The sequence below is a fragment of the Micromys minutus genome (assembly GCF_963924665.1).
Source record: "Micromys minutus genome assembly, chromosome: 18".
In the NCBI taxonomy this organism is placed as follows: domain Eukaryota; kingdom Metazoa; phylum Chordata; class Mammalia; order Rodentia; family Muridae; genus Micromys; species Micromys minutus.
The window spans coordinates 52,955,025-52,980,977 of record NC_137953.1 but is presented as its reverse complement, the minus strand read 5'-3'; the positions used below and the strand labels follow the sequence as shown (position 1 = coordinate 52,980,977).

At 35.5% G+C, this 25,953-nt stretch overlaps 1 protein-coding gene across 1 annotated transcript; it reads right to left on the bottom strand.

Annotated features, from left to right (window-relative positions):
- Positions 1-24,823, bottom strand: LOC308432489 (caspase-4). The gene is made up of 9 exons (XM_080932249.1): positions 24,797-24,823; positions 13,790-14,044; positions 12,044-12,141; positions 11,145-11,318; positions 9,701-9,935; positions 7,324-7,467; positions 5,103-5,212; positions 1,127-1,230; positions 1-690 (listed from the first exon to the last, which is right to left on the bottom strand). Exons 1-8 carry the CDS (start codon positions 24,801-24,803, stop codon positions 1,132-1,134), a joined length of 1,122 nt encoding a protein of 373 aa, XP_080788375.1. The 5' UTR covers positions 24,804-24,823; the 3' UTR covers positions 1-690; positions 1,127-1,131.
- Between the last annotated feature and the right edge of the window lie 1,130 nt (positions 24,824-25,953).

Sequence of the window (25,953 nt, the reverse complement as noted above, 5' to 3'; positions counted from 1 at the left end):
TGTGCTTTAGAGTTGTGAGGGTACAATCCATCATGAAGGACATTAATATTCTAGAAACTTAGAGCTTTGTGCTCATAGCCAAGAAGAGAGGGATGGGTGCTGATGCACAGCTTCCTTTCCAGGGCTCAGACTTAGGATATGATTTTCTATTGGTCTAGGTTTTTATGCATCACTTGTAATCAACATAGTGCTTCAGTGGCTTGGTCAGAGGTTTATCTCTAAAATACATTATATTCTGTCAACTTCGGTTTTAAAAGTTGACCATTACAATCACAGTTTGCTTTCATCCAAACACCAACGTTAAGTTCCCTGCTTCTATTTTCTAGTAATGTGGGCATCATACGAGCTCTAAAGTTTGGCACTACAGTTTGCTATTCCCTATTACTTCAATTTACTATCGTATTAGTTTAAATAACTTTCTCTATTAAAGAACCCATCTTAACACAATTATTTACTTTCTTTGTATTTACATATATAAATAAATACACGTTCTTCTTTAGAAATTTTGTTTTGTTTTGTTTTTGCTTGTTTGCTTGTGAATAAGTAACATTGTATTACTCAGACTGGTCTTGAATTCATAATTATTCTGTTCTCAGTTTCCCTAGTTCTGGAATTGCATGCATAGAACATGATCCTTGGCCAAGATCACTTCTTCAATCTGAAGAAATCAGCTTTAGTTGTTTATTGCTTCTGCAGAAGAAACAAAAAATACATAGATGGTAAATATGTTTATTCTTCACAGAATCCATTCCCTCACTCAGTCTTTATCGCCAGTCATGTTCTTCCTATTCACCCCCTGATATTTACTTGGATTCCCTGTGCTTCATTCAGAAGATAAAAAGATAAACCACAAGTGAGAAATTATAGAAGCACTAATAAATATATGAGCATAATGTAATTTACTTCAATAATTGTCAAATTAATCTTCTACCATTTATTGTTGTTTTTTTCATTTTATCTTAGCTTTTTCTATAACCTTTATCATTTGTTTAATTGTTAGAGGTGATAACTGGCATCTAAATGCATGGAAGTATAACAAAAATGTTCAGTAGCCAAGGAACTAGACCAACCTAGAGACTAACTTGGCGGTCCAAACATTCAGATCCTTAATACAAAATCTACTTACTGTTCTCAGTTGCCAGGAAAGAGGTAGAAATATCTTGTCAAGGTTGCCCGATCAATGGTGGGCATCTGGGAATTAATACTTGGCTTTTCAAACGATTGCTGCACCTAAAACCAAAAGTAAGATGTGTACTATAGAAGCTTTAAGAGTCACAGAAAACATGCTTTGTTGCATTGCAGAAAACTATAGAATGAAAAGAACTTAGGAGTTGTTTTGATGAGGCTAATGGAAACTCTAACTCAACATTAATACCCTACTCTAGGTAAGATTTTTATGCCCAAGTCACTGGGAGCCCAGTGATCATAATGAAGCCAATTCTAATGCAAATGCCCAGGGGTCTTTTATTAAGAGCTTAGAAGCAAGGTCTCTCATGCTCTCAATCTGGAACTGGGTCAGAGAGTAAGACACCCTAGTCTTAATGTACAGAGTTTTTATTATGGTTACAGAAAGCTTGAGGAATTTTTTTATGGGTCAGCAAATTAATATTTTAAAAACTACATTTCTGGCATAATGTACAGGAACCGAACACTAGGACAGAACCATCTAACAGACAGTATGGTCAGGTTATCTATTCTCTGCAGCATGTTTTAAGTTATCTCTATGTACCTTAATCCTGCTATTGTATCCTGGCTTTTGCTAAGGGGATGGCATTTGTCATAACATGTTTGCTGAGGTGACCTTTCTTTCTGAAATTACAGTTTAGCTTATGGTCTCCCACAGAATGGAGTTTCTCTGAAAATTGAGTTGCTTGGGCATTATACGATTACATAGGAATAAGCATTATATCTCTTCATTGACCTTCCAATCTTTATTCTTTTTCCCTTCTATTCATGAGAATTCAATTTTCAAAATGACCTGTGTTTAAGCTCTAACCAAAATGAGCCTTCACTGAAGAAAATTAAAATCTCAGTAACTTCTTTTTTACTTAATTTAATTGCAATTTTTACTTATTCACTTTACATTTTGTGCACCCCCCACCTGCTTTTCACAATTTTTTCCTCAAACTTCTCCCTTTAACTGAGGAGGTGGGTGCCCTCATAGATATTCCTTCACTTTGGCACTTTAAGTATCTGTGAGGTTAGATGCTTCCTTTCCCACTGAGGCCTCGCAAGGCAGCCCAGGTAGAAGAAGATACCCCACATACAGGTCACAGTTTTGGGGATAGCCCTTATTTCAGTTGTTCAGATGTGAATACCAAATTCCACATTTGGTACATGTATGAGGAGAGGCCTAGATTTAGAGTATGTTTGTTCTCTTTCCGTGAACTAAGCAATCCCATTCTATTCATCATAGATAGACTAATACCGTCATACAGCACTTAGATTCTTCCAAGTGAAATATCTCAGAACCAGATACGTTTACTACAGAATTCTACAAGACTTTCAAAAAACACTTAATTTGATTACTTCTTGAATTATTCCACAAAACAGAAGAAACATTGCCTTATCCATTTACACTGTCACACTTACTTAATAATCAAACAGCATAAAGGCCCAACTAAAAAGGAAAACTACAGACTAGTTGCCCTAACATAAGTCCAAAATTTCTCAATAAAAAAGTTCACAAATAGAATCCAAGAGCACATTTAAACAATCATCCACCGTGATCAAGTAGGCTTCACTTCAAGATGCATTGATGGTTCATTATATGTAAAGTGACAAATGAAAGCCACTATATAAAGACAAAGCTGAAAGATATAACCACAAGTTTCTCCCTACAAGATCATCTTATTAGGTCCAGAAAAGACTTTGACAAAATCCAACACCACCCTTGGATAAAAGTGTTAGAGAGATTAGGGATACCAGAGACATATATTAACACAATAAAGGAAGTTTACAACAAGCCCATAGGCAAGTCAATTTAAATAGAGAAAAACAAAACACAATTTCACTAAAACCAGAACAAGACAGTTATTCACTCTCTCCTGGTCTATTGAATATATTTCAACTATTATCTAGAGCAATAACACAACTGAAGGAGACACTAGAAATGTAAAGTGGAAAGGAAGAAATGAAAGTACCTTTATCTGCAAATGATATGATCATAAAAATCCCAGTGACTTATTCCTACAGCCAATAAACACTTCTGGAAAAGCATCTGGACTGACACTTTTCTTACAAAAATCAGTATCTCTTCTATGTACATTGTTGAACAGACTAAAAGAAATCAGGTAAACAACACCTTTCACAATAGTCTTAAAACTGTATTTTGTGCTAACTCTAAACTTTAAAAACATTAAAAAATTTTTGAGAAGATATCAAACGTGGAACTATCTGCCATGCTCATTGGTAGATAGGATTAATGAAGTAAAAATGACCATCAAACAAAATGTAATTACATATTTAATGCACTTACAATAAAAATTTCAACTCATTGACCTTGAAAGACAAGTGCCACAAAGCTTGATAACACAAAAAACACAGGACAGTTAAAAAAAAAAAAAATCCTGAGTCATAAACTGCAGGCGATTTCAGTATTCCAAGGTTCAATCTTTATTCCAGAGCTATAGTTATAAAAAAGGGGCAGAATTGTCTGAAAAACAGACATATTTATCAATGCAATCTTATTAGAAGTCAAGATAGGATTCTACATACTTATGGATATCTGATATTTTATAATGAAGCTAGAAATGCACATTGGATTAAAGATAGAGCCTTCAACAAATATTTGTTTAACTGGATGAAGACATGTAGGACAATCCAAATAGATCCACATGTATCATCCTGCACACAACATATCTCCAAAGAGACCGAAGACCTCAACATAATATTATAGATTACATTGTACCTAATATACAAGAAAGTGAAGGGTCAGCCTTGAACTGTCTGGCCCAGGACTTTCTGAACAGGACACCATTAGCACAAGCACTAAAGTTAACAATTAATAAATGGAAACTCCCAGTGAAGCTGGGAAGTTTCTCCCTGGCAATGGAAACTGTCATTTGGATAAACCAATAGCCTATAGAATGCAAGATGATTTTTTCTACATATTTGACCAAGAGTTAATATGCAAAATATTACCCAAACAATGTCCTACTTGTCACATAGAGCAGTACATAATGGCATAGTTTGTGGAGTTGCCAACCAGTAAGTTATTTGATTGAAGACTCATTCCAGGTAATGGGGCCCATATCTGAAATTGAGACTAGATATTCCAGAAAACTAGAGTAAAACTATATGCTACATTTCTCAAACCCTCAAACCAAACCAAATCAAACCAAAACAAACAACAGTAAACCACGCAAAGAAACAAACAAGCAAAACAAACAATACAACAATAACAACAACAAGAAGAATCAAAAAACCAACCAACCAACCAACCAACCAACCAACCAACAACAAAAACAACCATCATCACTAAAATCTTACTTTGTTTTATTTATTTGCTACTTTTTTTATCATCTTTTGGAAACCTGTTTGTTTTCTAATGAGATATAGAAAAGGAGTACTTCCGTTTTGTACATGGAGGTGGAGGGGAACTCGGAGCAGTAGAGCAAGGGTATATCATAATCAGCATATATTATTTAAGGAAATAATCTATATTTAAATAAAAAATTAACTTCCTAGGAATCTGTTCACAGATATCCGAGCACTATAAGAAAGATACCTTCTCCAACTTGTAAAAATATCTTTGTTTTCTCACAAATATGTAATGTCTTTTATAATTTTGAATTACAAACAGCTATCTTTTCTCTTGCTCATGTTAATAACTATTTTTCTAAAACTAATACTTCTCTTGAAAGAGCCTGAAATTTAATGAGAGAGTCTTATAATTCATAATATGCAAGATTATAATTTGTTTTTTCTAATCTGTTTAAAACATTCACTGTGATATATTGACATCTTTATCCAAACTGTATTTTAAACATGTGAATAAAAGACAAATTCAATTTTTTACATGTTTAACTATATTATTGAAATATGAAAAGTGAGTATAGTGAAGTCTTTTTAAAAATGTAAATGAGCTGCAAAGCTTTCACCTTCAGAAATATATCAAAGAGATGACAAGAGCAGGCATGTTTCTGGAAGCAGGAAATGAGTTTGGTGATGAAGAGCGAGCCTCTTGTTTCGTCTCGGTAGGACAAGTGATCTGTGAAGACAGAAAGTGTCATGCATTACCTTTGCTTACAGATTTTCTCTACTTTTATTTTTTATTTTTCTAGCAGAGCCTAGTTATTAATGTGCAGTCAAGGTAAGTATAGATATACCTGCTTTAACTTGTTTCGTACAGTAACTCATTTCTTACTGATAGACAACTTAAGTTGTCTGTAGATTATGTCATTGTGTTTTGTTGATTGTCTGTTTGTTTCTTACCATATAATTAACAGAATACTATACAGAACCAAACCTTTGGATACAGAAGATAAAAAACTCATAGGGTCTGCTGTATTTACATATATTGCATATGCAAATAATACTGATCTATTAAGTGTGCTCAGTAAAGTATATGCATAATGTTTTTATACAAAACATGCTCAAAAAGGAAAATAGATGAAACTGATATATTTTGAGAGGAGAGAGGTGAGCAGATGCCATACTGTGTGCTGATGGTATCTTACATATATTTTCAAACTCAATAAATGTAAACAGTAAACCTGTGCTGTATGAGGTTATCAAGTTTGCCTCTACAAAGTATTTTTTCTCTTTTTTGTTTTTCTTTCTTTCTTTGGATATTTTTTAAATTTACATTTTAAATGTTATTCCCTTACTTGGTTTGCCCTCTAGAAACCCCCTATCCCATCCCTTCTCCCCTTGCCTCTATGACAGTGCTCCCCCACCCAGCCACCCACTCCCTCCTACCACCTGGGCCCTGGCACTTCCCTACACTGGAGAATTGAACCTTGATAGTACCAAAGGCTTCTCCTACCATCACTGACCAACAAGGCCATCCTCTGCTACATGTGCAGCTGGAGCCATGGGTCCCACCATGGCTCTTTAGTGGTTTAGTCCTTTCGAGCTCGGAGGAGTTCTGTTTGATTTATTGTCTTTCTATGGGGTTGCAAACCCCTTCAAGTCCTTTAGTCCTGTCTCTAACTCCATTACTGGAGTCTTCATTCTCATTCCAATGGTTGGCTGTGACTATCTATCTATGTATTTGTCAAGACAGTTATATCAGGCTCCTATTAGCATGCACTTCTAAGCATCAGCAATATTGTCTGGGTTAGGTGACAATATGTAGGACAGATTCTCAGGTGGGGCAGTTTCTGTATGGCCTCTCCTTGAGTCTCTGCTCCACACTTTGTCTCTGTATTTCCTCCTATGAGTATTTTGTTCCCCCTTCTGAGAAGGACTGAAGCATCTGTACTTTGGTCTTCCTTATTCTTGAGCTTCATGTGGTTTGTAAAATGTTTCACGGGTAATCTGAGCTTTTTGGCTAATATCCACTTATTGGTAAGGGGGAACAAAGTACTCACAGGAGGAGATATGGAGACAAAGTTTGAAGCAGAGACTGAAGTAAAGACCATCCAGAGAGTGCCCCACGTGAAGATCCATCCCATATATAGCCACCAAACCCAGACAATACTGATGATGCCAAGAAGGGAATGTAGCCAGGAGTCTGATGGGCTTTGTCAGACCAGGACACAAACAGAGGCGGATGCTCACAGCCAACCACTGAACTGAGAATGTGGTTCTCAATGGAGGAATAAGAGAAGAAATTTAAGGAACTGAAGGGGTTTGAAATATTATACGAACATTAATACTAACCAATCAGATCTCCCAGAAAGTAAACAACTATTCGAATAGTACAAATAAATGGATCAATGGCTCCAGCTGCATATGTAGCAAAGGATGATCTTGTTGTGCATCAATGGGAGGAGACGCCCTCTGTCCTGCCAAGGCTTGATGCCACAGTGTAGGGGAATGTCGGGGTGAAGGGGCAGGGGAGGGTGGGTCGTACTCTCATAGAAGCAGGGGGAGGGGACATGGGATAGAGATTTATGAAGGTTAAACCGGGAAAGGGGCTAACATTTGAAATGTAAATCAAATATATCAAATAAATAAATAAATACATGCCCTAAAAACAAAAATAAGATTTATTTAAGTAAAATATATCAAATAAATAAATAAATAAATACATGCCCTAAAAACAAAAATAAGATTTATATAACATATATTGTTAACCTAAAAAATTGTATCAGATCATTGCTACCTAAAGATAGATTTTGGCCTGCAGAGCTTTATGTTTGAGAAAACACATACGTGGGGTAGTAGAGTAGAAGGCAATGAAGTCCTTCTCTACATGGCTCAGCTGGACAGCATCAGCTTCCATATTCCTAGGAAGATCTACAGCTCTGCATGACCGGGCTTTTGAAGACTGTCTGATCCATACTTCTCCAGGGTTCCCTGAAGAAACAATACATTCTAAAGCACTAATCATACACTGCGGGACTTCCAGTTTTCTACCTAAGTCATTTTACGAGCTCATTCACATTAGTTTCACACACACACACACACACACACACACACACACACACACACACACACACACAAGCACCGTAAATAGGAGCACACCCACACATGTCCCCTCCACACACACAGACAGAGGTTGAGAGGCATAGAGAGAAACAGAAAGAAAGAGCAGAGAGACAGAGACTGAGAAAATTTCTTTACCTGTAGGATCATTGAGAAAGGTTACATGGTAAGAAAAATTACATACAGAGTCATAAAGTTGTAAGAATGTGTTTACCAAAAACAGCAGAGGACTTTAGATCTGCAACATTTTTTACTACCTGGCTATATAGAATTTATTTATACTTTAGTTACTTTTAGGTCTATAGTTATGTGAATTCAAAGTCATTCAGTCGTATCTACAATCTACAAGTTGTATGTAATAGTACACAACTATAATCCCAGTTACCTAGGGACTGAGGCAGGAGATTACTATGAGTTCTTGAAAAGTTGAAAATATATATTAAAACTCTGTTTCAATGTAAATGAAATAAAATATACAATAGACATATGCGTGCACCCATATGTATAGTTTTACCATTCATCATATCTAAATTGTAACATCAGCATAGGTACCCATTAAAATATGAATAATGAGGTTAATATACACAAGAAAGCATTATTCAATGAAGATCAAAATTTTATTATTTGAAAATAAATGGGTTAAACTGGGGGGGGGGGGTTGTCACATCAAGCAAAATATGCCAGATTGGGAAATACAGTATTAGGTGATTTTACTTGTATCTAGTCTTAGATTAGCTTTAATCTTTGTCCAGATTAAAAACTGAAGAGAAGAACAAATGTGGAAGTAAAAATGTTTCAATTAAAGAAGACCAGCAAGAAACGCATGAAGAAATTGAAGGTGGGTATGTTATAGATTGATCAGATCAAGGGAAAGCATATAGAACTTCATAATAAAGCAATATTATTGGTACAGGATAAAATCAAAGGCGGAATGCATGCAGACACATTCAAGTACTGAGTTTTCATACACTGGTTTATATGTGTGCAGAGACTACAGCAGTAAACATAACACAGTGCACGTTCACACTGGACATATTTGCCCCGACCATGCCACTGTCATTTGCCTCAACTCCCTCTGTTGTTTCTTCTCACTCTCCCTTCTTGCCATATTTACCAGTATTGAGACCTCATTTTCTCACGTACAAACACTCTTATGTCTTTAGATCACATTTTTGTATTTTTATTTAGTTTCCATATATAAGAATCTAAAAAAAACATTGAAAAATCATCACTCTGTGACTGATTCACTGTGCTTAACATGAGGATGTACAGTTCTATTCATTTCTCTTCAAATTTCAGGAACTTAATCATTTTATAGCTTTAGAGTACCAAGTCATGCATAAAGACATTTTCTTTATCCAGTCATATGTTGATGTTAACATAGGCCAATTCAATATTTTACTTATTACATCTTTAAAAAACATGGGTATGGTGGATAATTTGAATTGTAATTTGGTTAGGAGTAAATGTATTATAGATACATTGTATGTACTAGCCACAAACTTGACAAATATATTCTGATGTTTGGCCATTGGTCTGTGCGGTCTTCCATGGGGATCTACTTTTCCTTTTCTCCCTAGACCTGGGATTGCAAATGTGTATTTTGTATATGTTGATTACAGTATTCTGTAGATATTGTTGATCACCGTAATGTACTCTAAGCATGGTGTTTTTCTGCTGACCTTATTTCTGTATGGTCCATCCATTACCGAGAGTAGAGCACTTAGTTCAGATACAGTAATTGTATTGGGAATTTTCCCACTTTCAAATATAAGTTTCAAAATGATAATATAAAAACCACAAGTATATTAAAAATTAAAATCATTTTTTCTATTATGTGTATACTTCTCCCAATTCACTTGGGGATTCTAGAAAAGTTCTTAATCACTTAAACTGGATAAATCCTATATAAAAATCTTGCAACTATACAGACAAATTTTTGTAATGGCATATTTGATAGCATTTCCCATTGGTTCCATAAATTTCTGACAACTTCACAGAATCTAAAGTTATTTCTCCTACACACAGATCCCATGTGCCATTACCCTGCCAGCACCTGCATAGGTGGTGGACTAGGAGCTCACAAGTTCAGCTAAGAACGTACCCCCTCTGCAGGCCTGCACAATGATGACTTTAGGTTTGTCTCGTAGACCTGGACAGTGGCAATTGTTGAATATCTGATAGATGGTATCATATTGTAGCACATCTGGTGTGTTTTCACTGTGCATTGTTCCACAGAGGCCATGCAGTGTGCCATGGGACATCAGCACCAGGAATGTGCTGTCCGATGTCTGGTGCTCTGGGAGTGCAGCAAAGTCTTTCATCTCAGACTCCATGCCCTGGGAAAAAAAATGACTCCCTTCACTAGGATGATAGTTAACACAAAGTTTACCTCCTCATTTCAGTAAAATCAACATTGTAAACATACAAAGAAAGTCTGTTACTTTGCTTGGTGGGTACCAAATAATCTTAGTTGGTTTCTTTTTGTTCTTAGAAGTCCAAAAGTTTTTGAGTCCCCATACTTAGTAATATAGTGTGAGCTGCCTTGGTGACAACTCATAGAGCCATTTCATTCTTAGTGTCATAGTTTCTTTGATTATGTTTCCTTTTCCATGTATATGTTATCTTTTATTTTGTAGGCACTGACTTGTTCTACTAGTACTTAATATTATCCTTAAAAGGCCTTTCTATGTACTTAAAGAACTACTAAGTTTAGGCCTTCGATCTCCTTATATTTCTCATCTACTGTATCTCTCGGACACTTGTCTCTTAACATCATTCTGTGCCTTCTTGTACCATTTAATCTTGATTACTTTATGCATTTCTCTTAACTAGAAAATCTTTCTGCTCATACCTTTTCAGAGCCCTTTGCTCTCAGTGCATGCATTCCAGGGTCTTCATTGTCTTCATCAAGGTTTTCTAGACAGCCTCATCCTTTACCCGACCCTACTCTCCAACTTTCTTCCCTATCTTAGTTTGAGTTAACATGCATTCAATTTTAGTTACGTAGATAAGTACATACACCATTCTCTGAAGATATGTTTTTCTTATAGCCAATTGCCATTCTTTATTCTATATTGTATTGCAAAATGTGGATTGACTGACTCCTATTCAGTGCTTGCTACATCATCATGTTCTGGCACTGAGTCTCAATTACTCCACTTTGGAATTAAGAATACTGCATGAACCCATACCAAGAGGCACTTTTTGTATGGTACATGAAAGATTTTAATCTCAAAAAGTCACAGATTTCATTTACCTAATTTGTCTGTTTTGATTTCTATCCCATTCTCTCTCATTCTCTCTCTCTCTCTCTCTCTCTCTCTCTCTCTCTCTCTCTCTCTCTCTCTCTCTCTCTCTCCTCTCTCTCTCTCTGACACACACACACACACACACACACACACACACAAACACACACACACACACACACCTTCATGTGTCTGTATCCTAAGTTTGGTAGAGGATTCTCCTTAACATTATAATGCTAATGCTCATCTGTGAATACAATCCGTCATGGGCCCGGAAGAGTAGGTTGCAGTGGTTCTTACCTCAGCCGTAAGCTTCTCCTTCACCACCACATCGTAGCCCAAGTCATTAAGAAGATCCTTCATGCCAGTAATGTCAAAGTTAGCCCCATACCTCAGCGAAAGATGTTTGAACTCTGTATTGCATATGATAAGAGCCTTTCGAGTACGGCCATTGGCCTCCTTTATTGGATAAATCTGTAGAAAATACACATACAATGGATTTGGCTTACTTGAGTTTTTTTGAAAGCCTATTTGACTACCATAAACATTACTTTAGTTGATTTATTAAGGACTCATATAGCTTCCTTCTCCTTCAACCTGTAACTGAAAGATATTGTCTGTGTTCTTCTCAAGGGCTAAAGACAGAACAAGAATGTAACTGGGATTGTTACACATAAGTGTTGAGAAATGTAGGATAATTACTACTCTCTTCTCTAGTTGACTAGTTCCTAGTCAAATCTCCCTAGAATATAAGAGTTAGCATATGTATAAAATCTAAAGACATTATCAGTTCATGTAAAGAAAAGTTTATTTAAAAAGTATATTTAGTAATGCTATTGTGAAGCCATTTTTACTCTGTCAATATTATATTCTGTATACTGTAATAATACACTTTCTTCAGTATGTGTAGGTTATTAAACCAATTTACAGATAACTACTTATCAACTGTGTTATCTCATAGATATTTTGATTCTATGACAGCAGATAAAATTTTTATAATTTATGAACAGGAGAGAAAAAAATGAATGAACTAAATGAACACCATGATTTTTATCACTGAATTAAAAGACAAATTGAATTTGTTGATAATCAAAATCATACTCTATAACAGTTATATCTCTTAGACTCAGAGGTTTAAAACTTGTCTTTAATATGAACATTTGTTTTGGTATCTCTATTCCAACAACAAAGAACAGTACTTCATGCATCTTTTCTCTGCAAAGTCTTGTGAAATCCTCTGGGGAACAAAGCTTGAGAGTGTTCACTGATTCTTCTGGTTCCTCCATTTCCAAATTAGCTGTAAAATACATCACATAATGTAAATATTTCAGTCTAATTTACAGACCCAATTGTTGGCTGGGCAGAATGGTCTAGAAAAAAATCAAGAGAAGATGGCACTTTGATATGTAATGATTAGTTATAGCACTAATTAGTAAAAGCACTGCTATTACAATAGTGATCAGCAGCATAGAACATTGCAAAACAGCCCAACAATGACACCCTGAATTCTGGTCATTCTTGGGAGAACAACAGTGTAATTTCAGATCAAACCTGACTTTTCCAAACAAACAAGTTTAAATTTCTGATGATTTTATTCTTAAAACCCACTTCATTCTCATTTATTTTACTTGTTTATTTGCCAAAATAATTGACTTTCCAGAGTGTTATCCACTAGAAAATCACCTTAATTAACATTCCAATTTAGCTTTTCTAATATCATATAAAAGGAAAGAAAAAAAACATTTAAGGACAGAATTTTAGCAATACTCCTATACTCTTCAGTGGAATGTATCACAAACTTTACCATTTCAAGCATGTGTTCCTAAGCACTAGTGTCTCCTAGCTACTGTCAAAGGGGAAGTGATTATAAAACAGTAGGACCTTATATAAATGTTTAATTTTGATTTCCATAAACTGATAAAAAGTTCATTAAATTAATATAACAAGTGAGGGACAACATTAGCTAAGACAAAGATGTAAAGCTTGGCCAATAGAACTCCAAGTGCTTCTCTCTAATAGTTTCTGGCAAAAGTCAAATATCTTGGATTCCTGCAACCCTTCACTCTCTTTTGTCAGACTTTCAGAATTAATTCCATATGCAAATGACTAGCCAGAGCAGGTAAGGGGGGTGGGGGAGAGTTGAGGAGGAGGTGAGGGGGGGTGGCTTGGTCTACTGGACCAGTGCTTTCATGCTGGCTGGGGATCACCCTGGGGATTCCAGTACAAAGCCCAGGGTTCTCCAAGACAGTGCCCACATGTGCCTCCTTTCTGCTAAAGATGCAGTTCAATTAAGCTCAGAGTTTGGACCTCAGTATGATTTCTGAAATTACTGAAACTATTTTGAGCACCTTCCTATGATTCTAATCTTTACTGCATGCAATGTTGTTAGTTTAGTTCTATCCTTGAGATATTTTTTCAGTTTGTGAGAAACTATCTAATTGAATTAATGGAGAAGACAGTGTTTAGCTTTACATGTGTTCATTTTATGAAACAATAAAGCATGTGCTCAGCAGTACTAACTGGTCAGGTAATGCTGAGTGAATATGTAGTCCAGAAATGAATGAGAGCCAGTATTTGGTGAGTTATATTTCTAACTATGCAAAAACATGAAAGTACTAGAATGTTCCTGCTTTACAGATGCTAAGATTGATGAGAGCCATAAAAATCATAATGTGATAAACTTTAGGATTAGTGCTCCATTTTATAATTGTCATGTGACTAGCTATTTCTCAAAATAGCTTGAACATAGAACTTAGATTTTTAACCGCATTGGAAACAGGATCCTACCCATGAAAGTAGGATAAAACAATTTCTAAATGGTTATGTATTTTACAGAAAAATGATACGTTAGTGACACAGAGGTTAGAACATCAAAGGCTGTGTTGGGCCTGAAAACTGAACAGATCATGGGCACCTGGACTGCTCACAGTGCATTCGGCTCTCACCTTCACCAGGGAGGCTGCCTGGGTCCACATTAAGGAATGTCTGAAGAAGTATTTTGCCCACTTTGCTGTGTTTCCTTTTCATGGTATCTACAAAAACCCGGCGTTTGTCCCTGTGTTCAGCATTGTTAAATTTTTGTTTCTCTTTCTCATTTAACGTCAATACGTCGCTTTGTACCAATTTTTCCAGGTACTCCGTAAGGAATTCTTTGCCCAGCTGCTCCAATGCCTTAAGTGGTTTGTCAGGGTGGTTGTTTTCTGTCAGAGACAAAAGACTTTTTCAATTACAAGGCAGGTAGAGCTTGGACTCACCTTAAATAGTCTTTGCAATATAACCCACCTTTCTGAAAACAAGCTCGCTTTTCCCATTTACCTTGAAGCTACATGCCTAGTTCATTGTACTTAGAAAAATGGGTCAACCTTGCAAGTCTGCAGCAGACTATGCTTACAAGGGCCTCACTGTGCAGTTGTTTTGGTAGCTGCTTCTCTTTATTGTGTAGCATTCATCATTTATTGGCTTTATTTTTACCAATTTCTTGTTCAGTCCTGAAGAGACAATGATTCACCCAGAAGATGTGTTTTAGGGGAAGGCAAAGCTCCTATCAACAGGAGTGTCTATGGCCACGCCTCTGTGTTTAGTTCAGTGAAAGCAGTGAGCTTCTTATTCTCATGATATTAACCTTATATTATACTCATGTGTTTGTGCTTAAATTTATTAATGGGTTTATTTATAAACCTATTAATTATGAATAAATGCATCAAAATTCTTAATTATTTGATTTTGCTCATAAAAAGAATTAGCAATTCAATATATTAAGAATATTAATATCCTAGTATAGTAAAATTAAGAGTTGAGGTATTACTCCTTAGGACGATTAAATTTTTATAGGGTAGTAAAATAGAGGTATCAAAGTACCACTTTAAATTTTAGTTTGAAAGACCGGAGCATGGAGTATATGGAAAGACAATATATTAAAACAATTCTCACTTAACATTGCCACATTAATTATTTAATGACAATGTAAAAATGATTTTCACATCAAAATGGTATAGTCAAAGAATAATTATCAACATAATAAACAAGGATTTTAGCCCAGTTCACAGAGCTTTTTAAAATTTTTAATTTTTTTATTGTCTTGTATGTTCTTTTCAGCATTTTCTGGGCATTTGTTCTGAAAAAAGACACATAAAAATTATAAATCATGAAAATTACCTAATATCAGTTAACTCAGTAGGTATAGCATTACTTGCGCACTTATGACTACATGTGAAAGCCCCCCTTCTGCCCAAAACAATAAAAGACAGCAAAACCATTTTGAGGTACAGATCTGTAGGCTGGAGGTTTTGGTACATATTAATATACCAGAGTTTCACAATAAGCCTGTGCATTAATATGTATTACTTATTTCATGACCAGCTCAACTAAATATTATGTAATATCAGTTAATTAAGAAGTTACTATAATTTATACAATTTAAGATAATACATACTCAGGCATGACATAGGCTCAATAAAACTTTGCTGATTTGCATTGCACCAATCATTTTAGATAAATGTTTCCCCCAAAATGTCAGAAGAACAGTTTTTGAGTAAAGGATATTAGTTAGCCTTACACCCTATACACAGATAACTTAGTTATTAATTGATTAAATCATAAAAATATTATAAAACAAACAGAACATAGTAGGTCATACATTAGGGTCACTCTTTTATAACAGTATCTGATGTTTCATGTCATCTGGTGAAGAGATGCTTGAAAACATACTAATATAATGTTTCAGGACACGGAAAAACAAGAAAGAAAACCAGTTTGCTTAGTGTTGATACTGTATAGAAGAGATGAAGAGATGCCGGTCTTCAATGAGAGTCTAAAATCATCATCTTATAGAGTTTGATAATGTAAATAGAACTCAGGTTAGTGTTGAAGCATCTACTTTGCCTGACCTCTGTTCCTAGTAATTTGTATATTCAAAAAACAGAACAGTATTGAATGGGGTAATCAATAGGATGGAATAAAGAGATTAATAATATAATAAATTATATATTTGCCATGAATAACATTATATTCAATGGCCACAAATAACATGATTTTTACTATGATCAGAAACAAATTACCCTCTACACTTTTGTTACATAAAATGTTGAAAATTTTAGAAATTAAAAGACAAAACAAAACATAAAACAAACCAAAACAGAAAGCATCTGATTCAGGAGAACTGAAAGTAGGGCTTATAGACAGGAGTTTCTAACATTTTACCAAAGCTCTAGGAACTCAGGTGTAATGAGATACACATCTGGATTCTCACACTTGGAAAACGGAGAAAGAAGAGTGACTATAAATATGGGGCCAGACTCGGGTGTGTAGGGAGAGCCTGTTTCAACAAGCTCACCTGCTCAAAGAAATAATAATAAAACAAACTACTTATACTACTAGATCATATGACTTAACAATTAGCTTTCTCCAATGGAGTCTCATTGGATATAGAAACCACACTTAAGGGTATTCACATGCCCAGCCATCGATTTCCAATAGAAAATAGATCCAAATGCATGTATTTAGAAATTTTGTGTCATATTGCTTTTTTCATTACTTGTATTTTGATTATATGCTATGGTTTTTAAAATTTATGTCTATATTAGTTTTGTGTGTGTGTGTGTGTGTGTGTGTGTGTGTGTGTGTGTAGTTTCCTGTGCTTCTTCCCTTATTGTTGTTTTGTTATTTTACTTTGATTCATTTTGCTTGTCTTTTTGTGGGGAGGGGTTGTTTTGTTTTTTATTTGAGAAAGAGAGATAGATAGAGAGGGGTGGGGAGAATGAGAATGGAGCTGGGTAGGTGGTTAAGTAGGTATGATCAGGTACAGGTTGAAGCAATGGAAACATTGATCAAAATGTCTTGTATAAAATTTTCAATAAAAATATTAAAATATTCAACATAAAAGACTACCCATTCTATGGCAATAAGTCTAAAAAGTAACTCAAAAAATAAATTCCACTAAAATCAACAGAAGAATAAATTTGGCAAAAGAAGTGAAAGATACATACCATGAAAAATAATGCATATTAGAAAAATAAATGAAATGTTATATATAAAAGAAGGAATACCCTGGGTTTTTGGAATGGACATGTTAAAATAGTTTAAAATAGCTACAACATCAAATCAGATTAAAATTTCAAGGCAATCTCTATCAAAAATCAAATGACATTTTAATAAAAGTAAAAAACTTCAATTCATACCCTATACTATTGTAAGACTTGAAACACATATTTGTATGCATCAGGAATTCATAAACAAAAGAGGCTGTTAGTGTGAAAAAGAACAAGATTTAGATCACAGTAAAGAACAAGGAAGCAAGGAGAGGGCTTGTGGGAGTAAAAGAAGATGACATAATTTTAACATAATCTTAAAATCAAAATACAAAATAGACTAAGAAACCCTGACTATAGCGTTAAAGGTGAAGGGAAGACAAACCCTGTAACTACAAAGCTAAAATAATCACAGGGAAATGGGGCCCACAGAGACGCAAACATGAAAGTCCATATGACAGGGAAGAGTTACAACCAAAGACTTGCCTCAGTTCCCTTCCAAAGAAAGCACTGTGAACCTGCAATAGTAAAGATTGCCTCTTCAGTAAACATTTTAGGGGAATTTTGTATACACTTGTCAAGGAATAAGATAAGTTTTATATCTCAGACCAAAGAAAAAGAAAAATACCTCAATAACTAAAGTTTAGACCAGTAATTATGTAACACTAGAAAACACAAAGAGAATTTTCTGTATGCAAAGATTTTTATCCTAATGACCTTAAAAGCAATTAAGAAAAATTAATGCAAATCAATGTGAACAACAAATAAACAAGCAAAAACATCTAAGCAACTGAACTGAAGCTAAAGGAAACAATCTGAAAACACACAGCTTGTGGAACTGAAGAACAGATTTGCAATCTGAGAAGCTAATACCTTGATTATATCAGAGAGCCAAACTACTTAATAGCTTTACAAGCAAGAAAACAGAGAAATAAAATAGTGACAAGAACTGGACAAACAAATTTACACAAATGTACAGGTAGTCAATATATATGTATAAACATATGTATGCAAATAGTGGTTCTAATTAATAGGAAATAATATTACAGCCACAGTAAGATATCATCTGATCTAACTCAATGAGCATAAAGAAAATGACACAAATTTGTATAGTTATTTTAAAAATCAATATGATATGTACACCCTGATAAGTGGATATTAGAAAAAAATCTTAAAATACCCATAATGCAACTCACAGGCCATATGAATTGAACAGAGGTATGTAATAATGGAAGATGGGGAACTGGGAGTAGCCAACAAAATGTCCTAGATAACATGAAAGTAAGAGTCTCCCAGGACCTAATATGTATGACATTCACTAAAATACCCAAGAAAGGGGACAAATTATCTGTAGAGACCATATCCAGAGGTTAGGCATGGCCCCTGATTAAGGGTGTGGCTACACAGCCATATCAAAAATATTAACCAAGAATTGCTCCTGTTTAAAGGAAAAAGAGTGGAGTAGAGACTGAAAGATGGCCATCCAGAGACCGCCCCAACTGGGGAATTAATCCCACATGCAGCCACCAAAACCAGACACTATTGCTGATGCCAAGAATTGATTGCTGACAAGAGCCTAATATAGATGTTTTTTGAGAGGCTCTGGTAAAACCTTACCAATACAGATGTGGATGCTTGAAGCCAACCATAGGACGGAGCACAGGACCCCAATGGAGGAGTAAGAGAAAAGACTGAAAGAGCTGAAGGGTTTTGCAATCTGATAGGAAAAACAACAATATCAACCTGAAACACCAGAACCTTGACTCCAGCTGCATATGTAGCAGAGGATGGCCTTATCTGGCATCAGTGGGAAGAATGGCCCTAGGTTTTGTGAAGGCTCAATGTCCCACCATAGATGAGGCTGGAAGTGGTGGGTGGGGGAGCATCCTCATAGAAGCGGGGGGGGGGGGGGGGGGGGATGGGGAAGGGAGTTTTGTGAAGGGGAAACCTCAAAGGGGAATATCATTTGAAATGTAAATAAATAAAATAACCAATTCAACATTTTAAAAAGAGAAAGAAAATCAATGTGACAGTTTTTCAGAAAATTAGGAATTGATTTATCTGAAGATCTAGCTGCATGACTCTTGAACATGTACCTATATAATTCTCCATCTTTTCATATGGTTGGCTCAATTACGCTCATAGCAGCTGGACTCATAACAGCCAGAGATTGCAAACAACCTTCTTTTCACTCAATTAAAGAATGGATACAAAATATATTGTGTGCTTACACAATGACATATTTCTCAGCAGTTAAAAACCATGACATCATGACATTTGCACAAAAATGAATAGAACTATAATGTATCATCCTGAATGAGGCTACTCAAACATAGAAAGACATAGTATGTACTCACTTATAAGTCGATATTATATGTTTAGTAAAGGATAATGATGCATCAATCCACAAACCCAGGATGGGCAAGTAACAAGAAGGTCCCTAGAGGAGGATGCATTGATCTCCCTGGGAAGGGGAAATAGATTTTGCAGGTAGAGGGAGAGAGTAATGGAGTGTAGGGGATACAGGAAGAGATGACTGGAATAAGAGGGTGTTTGGGCAGGTGTTATGTGGAAACCTAATGTAGTGGAAACTCCCTGGAATTATGAGTCAGGACTACCCTAGTAAGGACTCTTAGGGATAAAGTATATTGAACCTGAATATTCCATAAGCAAGACTTCCAGGGGGTGACAATGGAACACTAAACCAGCCACCAAAACCTTTATACTACCATCTGTTTAGTCTGCAAGATTTACTGGGGCCATGATGCCACAGAACCTGTTAGAGTGGCCAACAAATGACTGGTATAATTTGAGGACCATGCCAGTAAAAGAGGCCTGTGTCCCACACTGCCCGGTTAGTAAGAAACTGGAAGCTGGATAGCCAGAGACCTAGAGTAAAACCAAACATTACTATAGAACAAGGGAGAGGGGGAACAATGGTATGATTAGTAATGATGTTTTAAGCTATTCTCATAGATCTGGTGCCTAGTCCAGTCATCTTTAGAGAAGCTATCTCAGGCAAGTAATGCTAACAGATGCAAAGACTTTACCCAAACCATGAGGGTGGGAAAGAGCTTAAATTGAAAGTCTCCATTGGTTTCCTCCTTTTAAAGCTTGAAAAGCCCTTTGAAATGAGAGAGGGTTGTGGAAACCAGAGAGAAGGGAAGACATTGGGAGGACCCGTTAGTTTCCATTTTCACCTATTGGGCTACCTCACCCACCCTTGATGTGAATATTTGTGCTATTCTCCTTCCATTTTGCTATTCTGTGTATGTTTGATGTCATTGGGAGGCTTGCTCTTCCTAAGAGAAGATGTGGGGACAGAGTTGATTTAGGGGAAAGTGGAAGTGGTAAGGAGAACAGGGAGGAATGGAGAGAGGAAAAACTATTGTCACATCAAGATGTACTATACAAGGAAATAACAAATAAAAATTAAAAAGAAAGACACAAGGCTAGTGTTGTAGAGTTTACTAAAGAAGTGGAACTTTGTACATTATTGGTGGCAGAATTAACAAGTACATCTAGTAGAATAATAAAAATAATTTATGGAAATCCTTTAGAAATAATATCTAACTACCTTGGGTCAATCAAATCTGTACCTGATTATATCCTCTGTATGAAATAAGGATGGTAGACCAATATTATAAACTACTTATTGTAGTATTGTTTATTTTTTAATCAGCCATGATATAGAGACAGTATGTCAATGGATGTATTAGTGAATAAGAAAAAGAATATATATAGGTAAAGATACAGGTATAAATGAGGATAATATAGATATAGATAGATATAGCTCTAGGTATAGATGTAAAAATAGATAGTGTTTTAACATTTATAAGAGTATTTTACATGAAGTTCTGACATCTGTGAATATATTTATGAAACTGTGGGACACTGTGTTAGGTGAAATAAACCAAGCCAGTACACAAATCTAAAATACAGTATGATCTTAGGTGTGGCATCCACAACTGTGACAGCCAGGAAAAGAGTAGAGGTGAGGTGGGAAGTAGCTTATGGAGGTGCTGCTGAAAAAAAAGCCCCTTTTCTCTAGATAGGATAAATTCCACAGCTTCTCTAGGTTTCAGTGACGATTGTTCATAATGATGTTCCAGATTCTTGTAAATATCTTAGAGAATAAAAGTGTTTACTGCCACATAAGAGAAAATAAAGAGTAACATATAAATTAATTAATCCTATTTAGGTATTGAACAGTGTACACATATTTTCAAACATTTTATATAATAACCATGTATATAAATTGCCTATTACATAAATATATAAGCTATTACTAAAAAATTAATATTTTTACCAAAGGTTGTTCTTGTAAGCCACATATTCTCAGTGCTCAAATTATAAACTCTAAATAAATAAGTAATTTTTATTACAATCTTCACACTTGGATACCAATAGTGAGAGTCACATATGCAATAATCAATTCAGTAACTCTTTTTCATAATCCACAATCTCACTATATTAGATTTTAAAATTGAAATGGCTCATGTTTTAAATCATCCTTGTTTATATACTTAAAAATAAATAATACTTTACCTCCAATAAAAACAGCAGCAAAGTCTGATGTCAATACAACTCTGGCTTGTGTCCTATTTTCTACCTAAATCTACGTTTTCCCCATTATACCTGCTAAATATTTGCAGAATTTGTTTATTCTTATCAATCCCACTTGCCTTTCCCAGTTATGTCCAAATCTTTCTATTTATAATTACTTTGTGGACCTCAATAAATGTTATCTTTCTCATGTATTCTTCACAATGAAATTGAGTATTATAACTTCTCAAATTAAATCTAGGCCTTATCACTCAGCTCCACCTTCAGCTATCATCTGACTTGCTCACTGGTTTTAAACATGCAGTCCTCTTTTATTCTACATGCAAATATGTGCAATGTTTAATCTCCTAAATGCTTCTTTCTTCCAGGATTCCCATTGTCTTCCATTTATGCTCCACACATTCACTTAGTTAACACCAAATTTTGTAAATTATGTTCATGCCTCTAATGTTTACCAAATGTCAAAGCTGTTGGTTTCTAAGGTACCTGGCCTTCCCTAGTCTAGTATTTTTCTTTTATAATTATGATTTCAGCCTACATATAAGTATTTCACCATTAATTTCTACACTCTACAAGTTGTGAGCTGTCAACCAGTCTCCATAACATCTCATATAAATGTAGACTTCAAACATTCTCTGTGACTCACTGATCACTAAAAATATAAAAAAAAATGCTATTCTCTCAACTTTTAAAGAATGTATAATGGCAAGATAGGTTTTGCATACAAAACAAGTAATATAGCACATTGTAAGATGTCAGGTTGAGGGGAGGTGCATTAATCTTTTTCTTGAGTCAGCAATTTTTATTGAACATGTCTTTTTATACATTTTCTAACTTTGGCAATGGCATTTAGAAAGTCAATCTCTGTACACTAAAGTTTATAGGGCAAAGGTAAAAATAGTTTTTGAAATAAACAAAATACAAGACACTATAATCATTTAAATGACTGATGTGTGTTAAAAAAATCACTATTAAAAGTTTTTATCCATTAGGAGACAGTGTCTCAGAGGAGGAAGTTTGTAGAGCTAACAACTCTTCTGGCAAGGCTGAATGTGACTCAGAGAATGTCTGGTGTAAACAGAAATCTGGAGGGACTGGGTATTAGAAACTCTGGTCAAACATGGGCAACAGCAGCAGAAAAAGCAGTGTTCAGATGCATGCATTATTTTTTAAAGACCTTTGCAGAAAAATAAGGTAATCTTGGTGTCCTGTGAGTGAGAGCAAGGTCATTCTGCCCAAAGGCCATTGGACCTAAGCTGACAAATGCAAGCTCTCATCCATCACAAAACAGTAATGGCAACAAACATGCTCACATAACTGTGAACATGAAGATAGCGATAACTGAAGAGCAGTCACATAGGAAACGTTTCAACAACAATAATCATGGGATTCTTTGCTGCTACTGTGGTCATTTGCTTAGGTGGGTCTGCAGTAATAGAAATCAAAACGGAAATTTTTGAAGATGAAATTCATCCAGTCCGTAGTTTTAGTCCCAGCAGTATAATAAAATGTTTTGAATGTTTACATGTATAAGGTTATTATCCTAAGTTTTGTCTAATACCATTCAATTTTTTATTCCTATTATTTAATTATCTGTCTATTTCAGTCTCATAAGCAGTCAGAAGATGGCATGCCTGCTTAAGAGGCAGCCAGCCACAGGTGTGAATTTAATTTATTGACTATACCACTTGTCATATGGCAGTTACACTCTTAGTTGAAACATTCCATCTGGAAGGAATGGGGAGGTTTAAAGGGATTACACCAAATGCCACATTTTGAGGAATGAAAACTTGGGAGATCCTCAACGGCTTCCAGTAAGAATAAACATCTGTTGGGGTGGATGGAGAATCTGCCCAGCAGAACAAAAGAAAAGAGATTCTCAGACTGCAGTGTCCTGCAAGCACTGTGAAACTCCCGAATTGCTGCTTTCAAGAGCTATCACTCATGATGACATGAACTTCTTGTTGACACAGCTGTGTTTGAGTCATCCCTGCTTCTTGTAAGTAACCTCAATAAAAACTTAAGTTCAGGCGATTTGAATTTGGTCTAATTTTTACTTGGTCTTTTGTGGTTTTTCTGAACAAATATGTATGTTGTGTACACACACACACACACACACACACACACAAACTGTCAAAAACCTAACCCCTGCCCTCAACAAATACCTTACTAACATCATGAGAGATACGCCATTCTAACACTTAAATTACACATTGGAAGATGAGACACAGAGCACAAGGGGGAAAAAAACCTACACTCCAGGGACAATCACACAGGAATAGAAAAACACAGTAGAAGGAAACTGTGTTGGATACAGACATTGTTTATTTCTGTAAGGCTGAAATCAAGTTTCAATCAAACTACAGAAATGTAGATATCATCTCTATGTGGCACACACGCACGCACACACACACACACACACACACACACACACACGAAGATATATATGTTTAAATGAAATAGGTAGTCACCTAGGTTCCTGAGTAAGAAACTATAGAGATATCTAAAATGTCAAAACTGAGAAAAAATTTACTACAAATCTTAAACATAGGAATATATAGATAAATGTGTTCCAAACAAGCTGTAGAATTGTCACTAGATGCCTGAAGTCTCTTTAAGATTTAATTAATCAGGGTGAGGGAAGAGTAGTGACCTGAAAACTTCTTAATGACTCCTTTCATTACAACATTTCAAATCTCTAGACACTCCACATTCACACATACACATTTAGAGAAATGACAAGATGCATTTGCTACCAAATCACCAAGTAATTTTTTCAGTCCTGTGACTTTTCAGCTTCTGAGTGTAAGGATCTGTGACTTGAAAGCTATGCCAAGGACAGAACAGAAGACTAAGACCTGGAAAGGAAGATATGAGTCAAAACATTGTGATAAGAATCTAAGAACAAGTCACAATAGAGCTGATTTTAGCAGAAGCAGAGAGCTAGCAAGAAACATGGAATCATTTCAAATGAAACAAGAATGTAACTCTATGCTTGGGAAATGGGTAGAGATTTCAAATATGTGCCAATAAGCATCTTGGGAAAATAAAAATTTTAGAGTTCATTACAGACTCCTAGAGTTGTCTAATATGTGCTATTCTGCCCTTACCTTCCTCTTCCATTTCTAAAAAGGAAAATAAGGGCTCACGTTCTTTGTGCCTCAAAGCTGCATATATATCTTAGCATCTCCACAGTTCCTGATACACAATAGTTTCAAGCTGTATGGTAACCAGGATTTCATACCACTGCTCTGCTCTGTCCTCACCCTTAAATATTTTTCTGCAGTTCCAAAGCTATGTATAGACTAAATTCTAAAACTCAAGTCACAGTTCCTATTCAGGAAGCACCCCCAGACTCACCAGCCATGAGAAACAGCCTCAGTTTCTTCACCCAGTGCAGACAGCTTCATAGAGTAAAACGAAAGTTACTGTGAAAACTTAGCATAGGGAGGCGGAGACTTCCAGGAGATGGTACAAGGGCTTCTCAGAAAGTATCAAATGCTGTGGGAAATCCCCTGTAACTCATAAAACTGGCTTCCTTTTCCTGAACTGTAGCCGTTCCTCTTGGGAACTAGCACACACAACTACATAGGCTGTAAAAATAGAAAAAAAAATACTGCCATGGAGGTCCCACCCTCTGAAGCTGTTTGCCTTTGTATTTTCTCTATTCTCCAAGCTCCCAGTAAGGAACAATGCTGTTTTTTTCTCCTCTTTTCACCTTTGCTTTCTAAAACACGAGTTCTATGTCAATGAAATTTAACAGTTTCATTTCTACTGGAAAGGAATACAGCAATACTTTCTTATGCCAGTGTGCTGCTCACCACAATATAGCCTTTCTATACACATTCCTATAGACTTAGTCTTTTATTAGACAGTTCAGAGCAAGCCCTTTTCCCACCATGAATGCATTTCATTAACTGTATAATTATTTTATGTATAAATTTTTGCTGAGAGTGATTGATTGCCACTACTGGTTGGTACCCTCTAAACAAAGACTGTTCATGGGGTAATTGAAGGCTGTAATAAATAAATGAATAAATAAATAAATAAATAAATAAATAAATAAATAAATAATCACATGATTTTGGGACAGAGGTATATTAGGAGAATTGTTAGAGAAAAAGGGAAAAGAAAAATGCTATGGTATGTTCAACTTTGAGGCTTTGGGGGATGTTGGATTTAATAGGCAGGATTAATGGAAGTGTCCTTCAGTTCCTCCTGCACTTAATAAATACTGCTGAGAGAATGGATAAAGTAATGCCACTACCGCCCATCTGCTCAGTGTCATGCTTGTTTGGTAATTCTTCCCTGGTTGTTTGTGTCACTGACTGTTGTATAATCTCAATCAGAGTATGAAATTTTAGGGTTCTTGGGCTAAATCAATATTCTTTGATCCATGATTTTTTGAAATCCATGAAGCCTCATAGCACATAGAAATTGCTTTGTTCTGGTCAAAGCTTCCAGAGTGAGAAGTAAATACTCCATTTGAGCTACCATGTATTTTTTTGGCTATCATT